The sequence below is a fragment of the Pteronotus mesoamericanus genome, unplaced genomic scaffold, assembly GCF_021234165.1.
Source record: "Pteronotus mesoamericanus isolate MK-2021 breed Mesoamerican mustached bat unplaced genomic scaffold, CSHL_Meso_final scaffold_507, whole genome shotgun sequence".
Classification (NCBI taxonomy): domain Eukaryota; kingdom Metazoa; phylum Chordata; class Mammalia; order Chiroptera; family Mormoopidae; genus Pteronotus; species Pteronotus mesoamericanus.
In genome coordinates, this window is record NW_026555319.1 from 4,930,883 (window position 1) to 4,942,721 (window position 11,839).

General features: G+C 55.2%; 1 protein-coding gene across 1 annotated transcript in view; it reads left to right on the forward strand.

The window, feature by feature from the left end:
* The window catches only part of CUX2 (cut like homeobox 2), a 216,587-nt gene that overhangs the window by 189,012 nt on the left and 15,736 nt on the right, over nt 1-11,839 (forward strand). Inside the window, exons 7-14 of the mRNA XM_054594090.1 lie at nt 976-1,052; nt 1,932-1,998; nt 3,425-3,473; nt 7,337-7,441; nt 10,325-10,516; nt 10,612-10,670; nt 11,186-11,234; nt 11,328-11,427. Coding sequence (XP_054450065.1) covers nt 976-1,052; nt 1,932-1,998; nt 3,425-3,473; nt 7,337-7,441; nt 10,325-10,516; nt 10,612-10,670; nt 11,186-11,234; nt 11,328-11,427 — 698 coding nt within the window. The remainder of the gene's footprint in view (nt 1-975; nt 1,053-1,931; nt 1,999-3,424; nt 3,474-7,336; nt 7,442-10,324; nt 10,517-10,611; nt 10,671-11,185; nt 11,235-11,327; nt 11,428-11,839) is intronic.

Below are 11,839 nucleotides of genomic sequence, written 5' to 3' on the forward strand. Positions count from 1 at the left end.
TCATTCATTCCTCATGTTCCCGGAGCTACCTATTACATGCCGGTCACTGTTCCAGAGACACAGCCGTGAATACAATGCGCAAAACCCTCTGCCCTCCTAGAGTTTACTCTCTAGTGAGGAAGACACAAGTCAATAAGATAATAAAATAAATGGTGTGTTTGATGGCAATGGGTTGTGAGAATAAAGCAGGGGAGGAGGGGGTGAGACGAGGGCTGGCGTTGGGCGGAGCATGCTGGGGGAGTCCTCAGGGAGAAGGGGAGCGGAGCCCTAAGGAGGCAAGGGAGTGAGCCTTGCAGGTATATGGGGGAGGGTGTTACAAGCAGAGGGAACAGCCCGTGCAAAGGGCCTGAGACAGGAACATGGCCGGAGTGCTTCATCAGCAAGGAGATGGATGTGGCTGGAGTGGAGTAAGTGGGGGCGGAGGGGCAGGACGTGAGATCAGGGGGAAATGGGGCTCCTTCCCTAGAGTCTCTGAACCTGAGGATGTAAGGCCCAGGCTTTGCCTCAACCCTCTGCTAGTCCAGGTAGGGCCTCTTTTGCTCTGCCTACATTACACCCGAGCTGGGCCCCGATGGGCAGGGTGGGCATCCCAAAGCGGGAGTGCCTCCCGGGGGCAGTAACAGTAACTGACAGTATCGGGTAACACGCTGAGCACGCTTCACAGCACCGACTGAGGCGGACCCCGTCAGAAACCCCACTTCCTCGACCGGGAGACAGGCCCAGAGAAGCAAGGTTCCTGGCTGCTGGGGGCCTCAGAAATGCTGCCAGAAACTTAACTGGGCCCTAACGGGGCCACGTATCTGCAAAACAGCAGGGCAGCTGAGTGCCTGAATGTCGAGTGTAAGGACGCACGCTGTGCTGTGCGGAAGACAGAGCTGCAGGTCGCAGCGAGCGGGCAGGGGGACTGGGGGCGGGTGGAGCCCGGGCAAGGCCCGTCCACCAGACACTGGCGCAAGCAGCCCGGTCTCTCCACAGGGGCCTGCAAGAAGTACAGATCACTTTGGCAGCCAGACTGGGGGAGGCAGAGGAAAAGATCAAGGTCCTACATTCAGGTAAGTACGCAGCACGCGACCTTGGCCCTCACCCAGCACCCTGGCCCTGTCAGGCCAGGAGGACGAGGAAGAGGGGGCACTGACACTACGAACACAGGCTCGGCGTTTTAGAATCAAGAGGGCAAGAAGGGAGTTTGGGAGGGGAAGGACAGGGCTGCATTGCCCAGCGGGGTCTGAGCCCCAGTCCCCGGAAGCCATACTGCTGTGGAGAGGAGGCCTCAGATAGAATTAACACAGGGGTGCAGACCCACCCCTTCAGCAGCCCAGCACACAGCCAAGCTGGCCCAATGGGGGAAGGCAGTAGGGAAGGGTGGGATCTGGGGCAAACTGGAGAACCAGCCTAATCTAAACAGGTGGCCACTGCCGAGCACCAGCCAGGAACTGCTTTATGGCCCAGTGTGGCCAGTCCCTTCAATTTCCTAGAGAAATCAGAAATCTGAAATTTTATGAGGAATCCCTCATTTATTATGATACTCATATACTTGTCTCTGTTGAATTTTTTACTCCTCCCCAGCCCCCTCACCTGCCAGGTCCAGACCTTGGGGTGGCTGAGCTATGGGTGGATGGTCCTACCCTGGTCCTGGGGTGACCTAAGTGTGCTGGCAGACTCATACCCAGGCCCTGGGCCACACAGCCCTCTGACCAGGGTTCTCTGAGATTTACAAAGTCATCAGCCCTCCCCACCCCGGCCACCCCACATGCCTCCCACCAGCTCGAAGCTCCTCTAGGGCCAGGAAACACTACCCGTCACCAGTTCTAACCAAAAAGAAAGGTCTCCCCTCACTACCCGGGACCTCATTCTGCCTTCTAGACCCTGCAGGACTGGGTTCCACCCCCCAGGGGGTGGGCGGCCTCACCCTGGCTCTTTACTTTTCCCAGCGTTAAAGGCCACTCAGACAGAGCTGCTGGAGCTGCGGCGGAAATACGATGAGGAGGCAGCATCCAAGTAAGTGAACACCCTGCTGAGGTGAACACCCATGCCTCCTCCCTCTGACCCTCCCAGGTGTGCCTCCTCCCTCTGATCCTCCCAGGTGTGCCTCCTCCCTCTGACCCCCCAGGCTTGCCTCCTCCCTCTGATCCCCCAGACTTGCCTCCTCCCTCTGATCCCCCAGACGTGCCTCCTCCCTCTGATCCCCCAGACGTGCCTCCTCCCTCTGATCCCCGAGACGTGCCTCCTGCCTCCTCTTTCTGACTCTGCCGGAGGTACCCATTTAATTAATCACCGTCTGCTCCTCACCCCATGGGCACACAGCTCTTCACTGGATATCGTGCCATTTATGCACCACAGACTCCAAATGACGTTCTGGGCTTCAGGCTGAACAGGGTCTACTGGGCAGGGGCCTGTGCCTCATTCCAGCCTCCTGAGTCTGTCTCCCCTCCCCAGTTCCACAGTCCAACCCTCAGGGCCAAGTGTCAGTCACTTAAATTACTCTGTGCTCAATGTCTCTTCAGGATTTAAGACACCACTTATTCCACAAACACTTAATTAGTGAATACTATGTACCCAGTGCTGTGCTGGGTCCCTGGAGGAAACGTTAGAACACGGCCCTGGCAGACACTGACTTCTGCACAATGACAAATCCATTCAGTCGCGGGCGTTGCTGAGCATTTGCGGTATGCCCAGCCGTGTTCTGGGCACCTGGTGAATACTGTAAGGGAAGAACCAGGACAGCAAGAGGAAATAACAGGGAGAGGTAGGCCCTGTTAATCCAGGGAAGTCAGGGAGGACTTCCCTGAGGAGATGACCTGCAGAGTGAGACCTGCAAAGTGAGCAGGAGGTGGCCGCGTGAAGAACGTCGGGAAGGGTGCTCTGGGCGGCTGGGAGAGCTTGTGCAGAAGAGGACCCTGAACAAGCATGAAGCCCATGTGTGGCTTTTAGTCACCGAATGCTCCCCGACAGGCCTTCTGTGGCCCCCACCCTACACCAGGCAGAGGGGCAGCCAAGGTGGTGGAGGCCTGTCCTGACACCGCTAAATGCTGGAGGGGGAAGGTGGCAAAATAAACGAATGGCCACCACAGGGGTCATTGAGAAAGGGCTGCCTGCCCGGCACCTCGGAGCTGGGCTTTGAAGTGCGGGCCTGTTCTCTTGCAGCGGGCACTGCAGGTGGCCGCAGCTGGGGTGAAGGCCGGGAGGTGCGGCTCTGTGGGCAGCTTCAGAGAGAGGCCCTGGGAGAGACGAGCGGCCCGGCTGCTGGGGCCCCATTCCCCTTTTCCCGCGGCCTGGGTTCCCCGGTAGGAAGGGTGGAAGGCAGCCTCCTCAGCCCTCCATGTCAAGACCCTGGGGTTCGGGCAGGGCCTGGGGGTCTCGGGATGGGCAGGGGCTCTGGCAGCGGCCAGAATCCCTTCCTCAGGGCCTCACCTTTCTGTCTCAGGGCAGATGAAGTCGGCCTGATCATGACCAACCTGGAGAAAGCTAATCAGGTGAGGAAGCGTGTGCTGGGGGCCCGTTCTGCAAGTGGAGGGGGTCTTGGGCCAGGCTGGGAGGACCAGGCTACACTCAGTCGGCATTAACCGAACTACATGCCACTCAGAGTGCCGGGGCCGGGAGGCATCTGGGACCCTGTGCTCCCAGGGGAGGGAGAGCAAGGGTGCAGGCAGAACCCTCAGAAATAGGGCCATCCAGGCAGCAGCAGGCAGGGAAGGGGCTCCTGACCTAGACTCAGGTCAGGGATGACATCGTGGAGGAAGGGCCATGGAGCTGAGAGCTGACAGATCAGTCCAGACTGTAAAAGGGTGGCATTTCAGGACCAGAGGGCCCAGGCAAAAGCCGAGAGGCAGCCCGCACAGCAGGCGGCAGCCTCTCCGGGCGTCTTTGGACAGCAGGAGGGAAGCAGAGCGGTGTCCAGTGGTCCCAGCCTGCAGGTGCCTGTCTCCAGGCCAAGCTGGAACATGGGTCTCTCCCAACCAGATTGAGTGAGGAGCCGGGATGGTGACGAGGGCCAAGCCTGAGGCGGCCTCTCGCCCTCCCTCCCCACCTGGGGTCTCCTCCAGCCGCCTCACTTGATCTCAGCCTCGCTGGCTGAGCACTAGGTGGACCCGGCCTTCCCTTGGGCCTCACTTTCTAGTCCCAGCCCGAGTCCTTGCAAGCTCTTTAGCGTGTCCTAGTCTCAGTTTTCATGTGTGTAAATGACGTCCCTGATCCTGTCGTCCTCTGGCTTTGGATGTGTTACCACCAGGTGGGCAACGCTGGGCCAGACTCAGAAGGGCGTGAGGCATGGCCACGTGGGCCCGGTCTGAGGTCCTGTGGGCCCACCACATCTCTGCAGCAGCTCAGGGCACGGCCAGGAGGGGCCAGCCATGTGGCAGGGCAAGTGGTCATTTCCCTGGGGGCAGCCGAGGAAGGCCCCGGAGCGGGGCTCTGGGGCCCAGGCACTGTTCCCTCGGGACAGGCGTCCAGGTTCAAGGCACTGCGGAGGCATGGTCCTCCTGCAGAGGAAACCTGGGAAAGAATAGGACTTTTAGGCTAATTTTTTAATAGGTAATCCAATTACATAGGTCAAAACCCAAAAAGTACACGAGGACTCCCAGAAAGCTCCGTCTCCCCCGACCCCAGGCCCCTCTCCCTACCTGTTCCCCACGTCTCCTTCCAGAGCTATTTTTACCCCTTTTCAAAACAAAAACAATGACCTACTGCCCACACCCCCCTGAACCTTAGTCTCCACTTCTTAGGGTCCACTCGTGGTTGGATACAAAGCAGCTCCTTCTGTGTTACAGCTGTGTAGTATCATACCCTGACGCACCCTCCTCTAACTCAGGGAACCACAAACTTGCTGTAGAGGATCAGAGACCAGATGACGTCCACTGTCACAATGTGCTGTTTTGCCATTTAGAGCGAAAGCACAGACAGCATGGGAACAAATGAGCGTGGCTGTGTGCCGGGAGGTCTGGGCTTACAGGAACAGGCAGCGGCTGCAGCTTGCCAACACAGCTCCCCCCGGTCTAGCCAGACCCCCATTGGTGAACATGGATGCTATTTCCAATTGTCTACCATCGTCAGTAACACTGCAGTGAATAACCCGGTACAGATAGCATTTCGTACATCCCGAGCCTCTATATCGGGTAAATTCCCGGAGTGGGATTGCAGGGGAAAGTATCTGCATTTCTGATTCGGCGGACGTGGCCAAACTGCCCTCCACAGGGTTCTGCCAGTGTCCACTCCCTCCAGCGAGACAGCAGAGGGCCCGTCTCCCTGTAGCCTCACCAGCACCAGGTGTCATCAGACTTTTGGATCTTTACCAGCCAAATAGGTTAAAGAAAAGGGACCTTAGAGTAGTTTTAGTTTTTTTTTAACCCTCACCCAAGGATATGTTTATTGATTCTAGCGAGAAAGAGAAAGAAACATTGATTGGCTGCCTCCCATATGTGCGCCTCCCTCCTGGGGATGGAACCCACAGCCCAGGCCTGTGCCCAGACCAGGAATCAAACCTGCAGCCTTTTAGTGTCTGGGTTGACGCTTCAACCAACTGAGCCACCCGGCCAGGGCAGGAAATTAGAGTAATTTAAACAGGAAGCATTTTTTTAATGTTTATTTTTCCTGATTATAAAACTAAAACCTGCTCATTATAGAAAATATGGAGAAGAAAATAAATGTCATCGTACTAAGTTTTTAACATCCTGAATGTGAACCAGAGGATTCTGGAACAGAGCAGATCAATATTATAACTTATGTAGCAGTGACCCAGCCAGGTTGCCCCACTTCCCACCTGGGGCGATGAGATGAAACCCAAGGTCACCTGCTTGCGTGTGCTGTGGGTGAGGAGCCCCTCAACCAGGAACCCTGGAAGTTAGGTGGGAGGGGGTCTTCTGAGAACAGGAGGTGCACCGATCTCCTCCTGGGTGTCTGTGGTGAAGAGAAGAGCAGGGTCCTGGGTTTTTAGCATGTGAAATGCAAATGCTTCTCTTCCGGAAGATAAGACTGGGAGCTGGGAGCCCAGCTTTGCAACCCAGGGCATGTGTCCACAGCTTGGGTCTCGTCCCCCCTTGAAACATAAACGCATACCTTCTATGAGGTAATCTCTCTGGAGCTCTCAGCTCACCAGTCATATTTTCACTTCCTGGCCTTGTCCTTTAGCCCAGATGCCAAGTTTCAGTCACAGTTGCTCAGAAAACCCTAACTGCAGAAACAAAAACATTTTCTCTGCAACCCTACACCCAAAACAAAACTGACTCGAACCTTTTCTGGAACAAGGCAGGATACCACTAAATAAACAAATAAACACATCCATTAAAAATGAATTAACAAAATGGGCCAGTGGACGTGTGCGGCTCTGTGTATACATAGTGGGCATAGCATCTTGATTGCCAAGATCGGTGTGTAAGATAAACATAGTCAGTGGGGCCTGTGTCCCCAGCTGAGGGTAAAAATAAAGCTGCAGCTGTTTTAATTTTTCAAGTAATGGCTCAAGATCCCACATGCCCTGTTGATGTTTGTAAAGTTAACCAGTTATCGACACATTCGTGTGTGTCAGGCTAAGATGCTTAATGAGTTGTGTTTTACCAAATCACTTGCTTAAAAAACGGCCCCTAGGATATGGTTGCTTTTATAATCCTCATTGTGCAGCTAGGGAAACCAAAGCTGGGGAGATGAAATCTCTCACCCAAGGTCACACAAGCCAGGCAGTGACAAAGTACAGAGTCCTCTCCAAAGCCACAAGGCTAGGCTGTTCACATTTAGGTGCTTCCTCCCAAGCTTTTTTCCCCAGAAATGTTTGAAGAGTTAAAATCTCCCCGTAGACCCAATTAAATAAACTCCCTATTTCTGGTTTAGAAGTATTTCAACATGCCTCTGTGGTGGCTGTGTTCCACTTCCCCCATTTCAGAGGAGGAAAACTGAGGCCCTCAGAGGGGCAGTGACTTGCCCAGTAGCCTACAGCAGCTTGTGGGCTGGGAAGCCACCTCAGCTGATGCCCCATCCCGGATTCCACACCAGGTGGCGTGGGAGCTGGGGACAAACTCACCTTCTGACCAGAGAAGCCTGCCGTTTATGTGTCGGACAGAAGTGGCCTGGAAGGGTGTGCAAATGTGCCAGTCCCACAGAGACAGCATCTTTCTTTCCACCCTGGTGAATTGGGGGCGTTCTGACTCCTCTCGGAATCCTGAGAACCCTGGGGGAGCCAGAAGTCAAGTCCACTGTCCAAGACCCAAAAAGTAGGACACCAGGCCCTCAGAGCCCTGCCTCCCCCATCCATGCCTGAGACAGTGCAGGGAGATGGTGGAGGGCCAGGGTGACAGCCAGCGGGGCCCCACTCACCCCTTAACCCCACATGTCCCATTCTCCTCTCCAGAGAGCTGAGGCTGCCCAGCGGGAGGTGGAAAGTCTTCGGGAACAACTTGCCTCTGTCAACAGCTCCATCCGCCTGGCCTGCTGCTCCCCGCAGGGCCCCAGCGGGGTAAGGATGGTGGGAGAGCCAGAGGGAAATGTTGAGAAAGGCCATGTTTCTGGTATGAATATGTAGGTTGATCGTGTGCACCTGGGTGAAATTGTGCACACAGATGTGTGCGTCTCTCTATGCTTAGAGTGCATGTAGTATCTTCATTGCCAAGGTCACTGTGCAGTTAAACATAATTACTCTGACTTGCTTCACCAGCTAAGGGTAAAAATACAACCCCAGCTCTTTTAACTTTTCAAGCTCAAGCTGCTTCTGTCCTGATTAACTGGAAGTCCAGTGCCTTCCTTTGATTGTTCCCTTACCCCAAGTTGCACAAAAATACCAGGAACCTACTGAGACCAAAGAGGATCATTCCCATTGCCAGATGCTTGCCCTGCAAGAGGGCAGGAGTTGGTGGGGCGATGCGTTTCGTCAGTAGAGCGGCGGTGCAGTTTTGGCAGCTGCCTCCAGGTGTTGCTGTTGGCCACTGGTCTCGCTGCTTGGTGCTGCTCTGTACCCTCCCAGACCCGGACCAAAGCAGGGCCAACGTACAAGATTTCCCGTTAACGCTCACACTCAGCCATCGGTTCCCAAAACGTGCTGAGGTGATTCCAGTGTGGTTTCCCAAACAGCCACGTGCTACAAAAAAACAATCTTCTGCCGTGAACCCTGAGATCTCTGTGTTAAGCCTGGTTAGTGCATCTTTCTCTGTCCTCCTGGTTGGCATCCCTTTGGGGTCCTGGGGTCATTTTTCTGCTGAGGGATTTAGTCAGAACCACGCCAACCTACCCTTCTGTCCATCTCTCTTCTCTCAGAAAGCCTTGGGTTTCCTTTGTAAATCGGTCCACCTACTTACAGATCTCTGCATGCAAGGCATTCGATTCCTAGTTCCTTACATAACAGGTCGTCCCCGGGATGATTTGCTATGTCCACCCATGAACCTGACGTGGCTGACATGATTTTAACCTCACCTGACACCCTGATGCACAGGCCCGTATGTATGTCTGTCTCTGTTTGGATATCGGAATGTGATCTTTGGAAAATGACTCTATCTTTAATCTAATTGTGTCTCAGTCTCTTCATCTGTACAAGTATGATCTACATGATAGGATTATTGAGAGGATTATATATAAAGTACCTAAAATGGTACTTGGCCTAGTCTCCGCTCAGTAAATGTTTAATGCTGTTTTTTTATTTTTATTATTATTATTATTATTATTATTATGTGTCTGGGGTTTTGCCCACAAGAGTATAAGGTCTTTTTGAGCATGTATGTAATCTGTGTGTCTCTGCTGATGTCCATATGAGGGTGTCTCCTTGACGCCTGTGCATGTCTGCATGTGTGCCTGTCAGGACGAGTATTTGGGCAGGTACATGTGTCAGTGTGTGCTGTGTCTTACTGGTATGTCCACCTGGGTCTGCGTCCCAGGAGGCAGTGTGTGTGTCAGGGGGCCTGGACGTCTGCACGACAGAGAGTGAACACGAGAGACTGAGAGCGAGAGAGAGGCCATGAGGATGCCTAAGAGAGAATTTGCTGGTGGTTCTTAATTAAGCCCCATGGAACCCAGCAAAAGCCCATGCTAATCAGCCACAGGGAACTTTGCTGGTTTCGGGGGTGAGCTTTTCTGAGCACAACAGTAGCGCTCGATGCTAATTAATTTAATGTGTTAATGGCATCCGCTTCCTGTTTTAATTGTCATTTACCTCCATGGAAGAATGCCGGGGTTGGCAGCGGTGGGTTTCTGTTTTGTTTTGCTTTGTTTTGATCTTGCTTCTTAGATTCATTTGTGGCTGAGCTCAAAATCTGCCTGGCTTCAGGTTCTTTCAAACAGCAACGCCTTCATCTTCATCCAGGACAAAAGGACCGTTTCCTAAAACCTAGAGAAGCAGTGGGGCCCGGGGTTGGTGACAGATGAGGAGGAAGGAGGAGCCACCCCTGATATTGCCTATGGCCTCAGGTCTCGGTCTAACCCCGTTGGTCTCTTTCTGCCGTTGCCTCTGCTGCTCCTGCTGCTGGGAACGCCCTGTTCCCACCACTTCCTCGCTCAGCTACCTATTTCCTTTTCCTGTTGTTCTTTTTAAACAGCTGTTTTGTTTTATAATATACAGAAGGAAAAACGTGCGCATCATAAGTGTACAGCGCACAGAACTCTTCAAAATGAACAAACCCCGTAACCAGCATCTAGATCAAGTAGAATATCCCGAGCCCTGAAGAAGCCCCCCTTGTGCCCCCGTTCAGGGGCTACTCCCCTGATCTCTAACAGGCAGATGGTTTTTGCTTGTACTCGTATCTGATCTTAACACACACACACACACACACACACACACACACACACACACCACCCCCACCCCACCCCATGGTGTCTGGCTTCTTTTGCTCTATATCATATCTGGGAGAGTCATCCATGTTGTGTGGAATAGTTGCAAATTATTCATTTTCATTGCTGTACTGTATTGTGAGAATATACCACAGCCTATCCGCATCCTCTTGTTGGCAGACATCTAGAGGGTCTCCAGTGGGCTGCCGTGGACATCGGCTGGGTGTCTTGGTGCCTGCGTTTCTCCCGCATATACACCAATGAGGGGAAGCACGTATGTTCCCCTTTAGTGGATGCTGCCAAGCAGTCTTCCAAATCCCTAACATGTTCTTGAACTTCATCATGGTCTAGACACATCTTCCTCCAGAAGACCCTCCTGCTCACTTTCCCTCCCACCTTTTTAGTTTCAAGAATAGAGAGAGAGGCGTCCAGGCTGGTAGGTGCAGCCTGAGCAGGGGCTCGGAGGCCGGCAGAGGAAAGCTACCAGCCTGTCAGAGAGGCCAAGTCATTCTGGGGCATTCAGCACAGGGGCTTGGGTGCGGGGAGGCCAGCCCTGCAGCCCCTCAAAGCCCCGCTCCGTCCTCAGGACAAGGTGAACTTCGCGCTGTGCTCGGGCCCGCGGCTTGAGGCGGCCCTAGCCTCCAAGGACCGGGAGATCCTGCGGCTGCTGAAGGACGTGCAGCACCTCCAGAACTCGCTGCAGGAGCTGGAGGAGGCCTCTGCCAACCAAATTGCCGACCTAGAGCGGCAGCTCTCGGCCAAGTCCGAGGCCATCGAGGTGGGTCGTGGGGGAGGAGGTGGGCAGAGGGGAGATGGGTGGGGCCTCCCGGCAGAAGGATGGCCCCACCTCACCATCTCTATTTGCTCCTCTAGAAGCTGGAAGAGAAGCTCCAGGCACAGTCTGACTACGAAGAAATTAAAACAGAGCTGAGGTACGAGGCAGAGCGAGGCCCCAGAGACCGCCAGGCCTCTTCCCTGGGCAGGCGGCCAGGGCCCTCGGCAAAGTTCATCGCCTTCCTCCCTCGCACCACACTCCACTTCGTGGTGCCTGTCTTCTCGCCACTGGTACCTTGGGTGTCATGCTTGGTCGTTGGCCATTGCCAGCTGCCTAAAGGAGAACATGAAAGGCAGCCTTGCTGGGGGTGGTGTGATGGCTGGGGGGGGCAGTCTTGGAGGCAGGTACGTTGATCACATAAGCTCCTGGGGGGCAGGGGCGGGGCGGGTGCTGTGGATAGCACAGCGCCCCTCCTGGCCGCACTGGAAGCAGTTCCCACGCCTGCTCCCCAAAGCCCCCGTCAACAGTGAGCCCCGCACTGTGCAGGGTCCCGGGGGCAGGGCAGTCATTCTCAGTCAGGGAAGGGGAGCCACGGGAGGAGGTGCCCCCGCAGGGCCTCTTTTCAAGCCGGGAGGAGCCCGGCTGCCTCACTGCCCCCACTTTCCCTGGCAGCATCCTGAAAGCCATGAAGCTGGCCTCCAGCACCTGCAGCCTCCCCCAGGTGAGCATCCCCGCCTCTCTGCCCGTGGGGCAGGCTGCCCCTGTGAGCCTTCCCCCACACGGGCCCTCTCAGCCCAGCCTCTTGTCTCCTCAGAGCCTGGCCAAGCCCGAGGACTCGCTGCTCATAGCAAAGGAGGCCTTCTTCCCCGCACAGAAATTTCTGCTGGAAAAGCCCGGCCTCTTGGCAAGCCCTGGTAGGCGAGGGGAAGTTATCGTGGCTGAGGGGCTGGGCGGGGTTGCCGTGGGTCTCCAGCCGCCTCCGTGCACGCGGACCACTGCCTTCCCTTGAGGCAGGAGGACGATGGGGAAAGGGGTACACGGTGATTGAGCTCCTGCCGTGTGCGGGGCACCGAGCCGGGCACTGTCCCTGGCTAAGCCAGCAGGCGGCTGTCCCACAGGAAGTCCACATACATGCACACATGCACACTCAAGGACACACAGCTCGCTCAGGCGCCTTGAGGCCCCCAAAGGCTCCACGCACCCCCAGGCTGTCATGAGCAGTAGGATGAGGTCACAGGTCGGGGAGGGCATTCACATGTCACCGCACAGCAGACCCTGGTACGGCCTGCAGACACTGCTCTCTCCCAAGTCACCTTCTCAGCCACC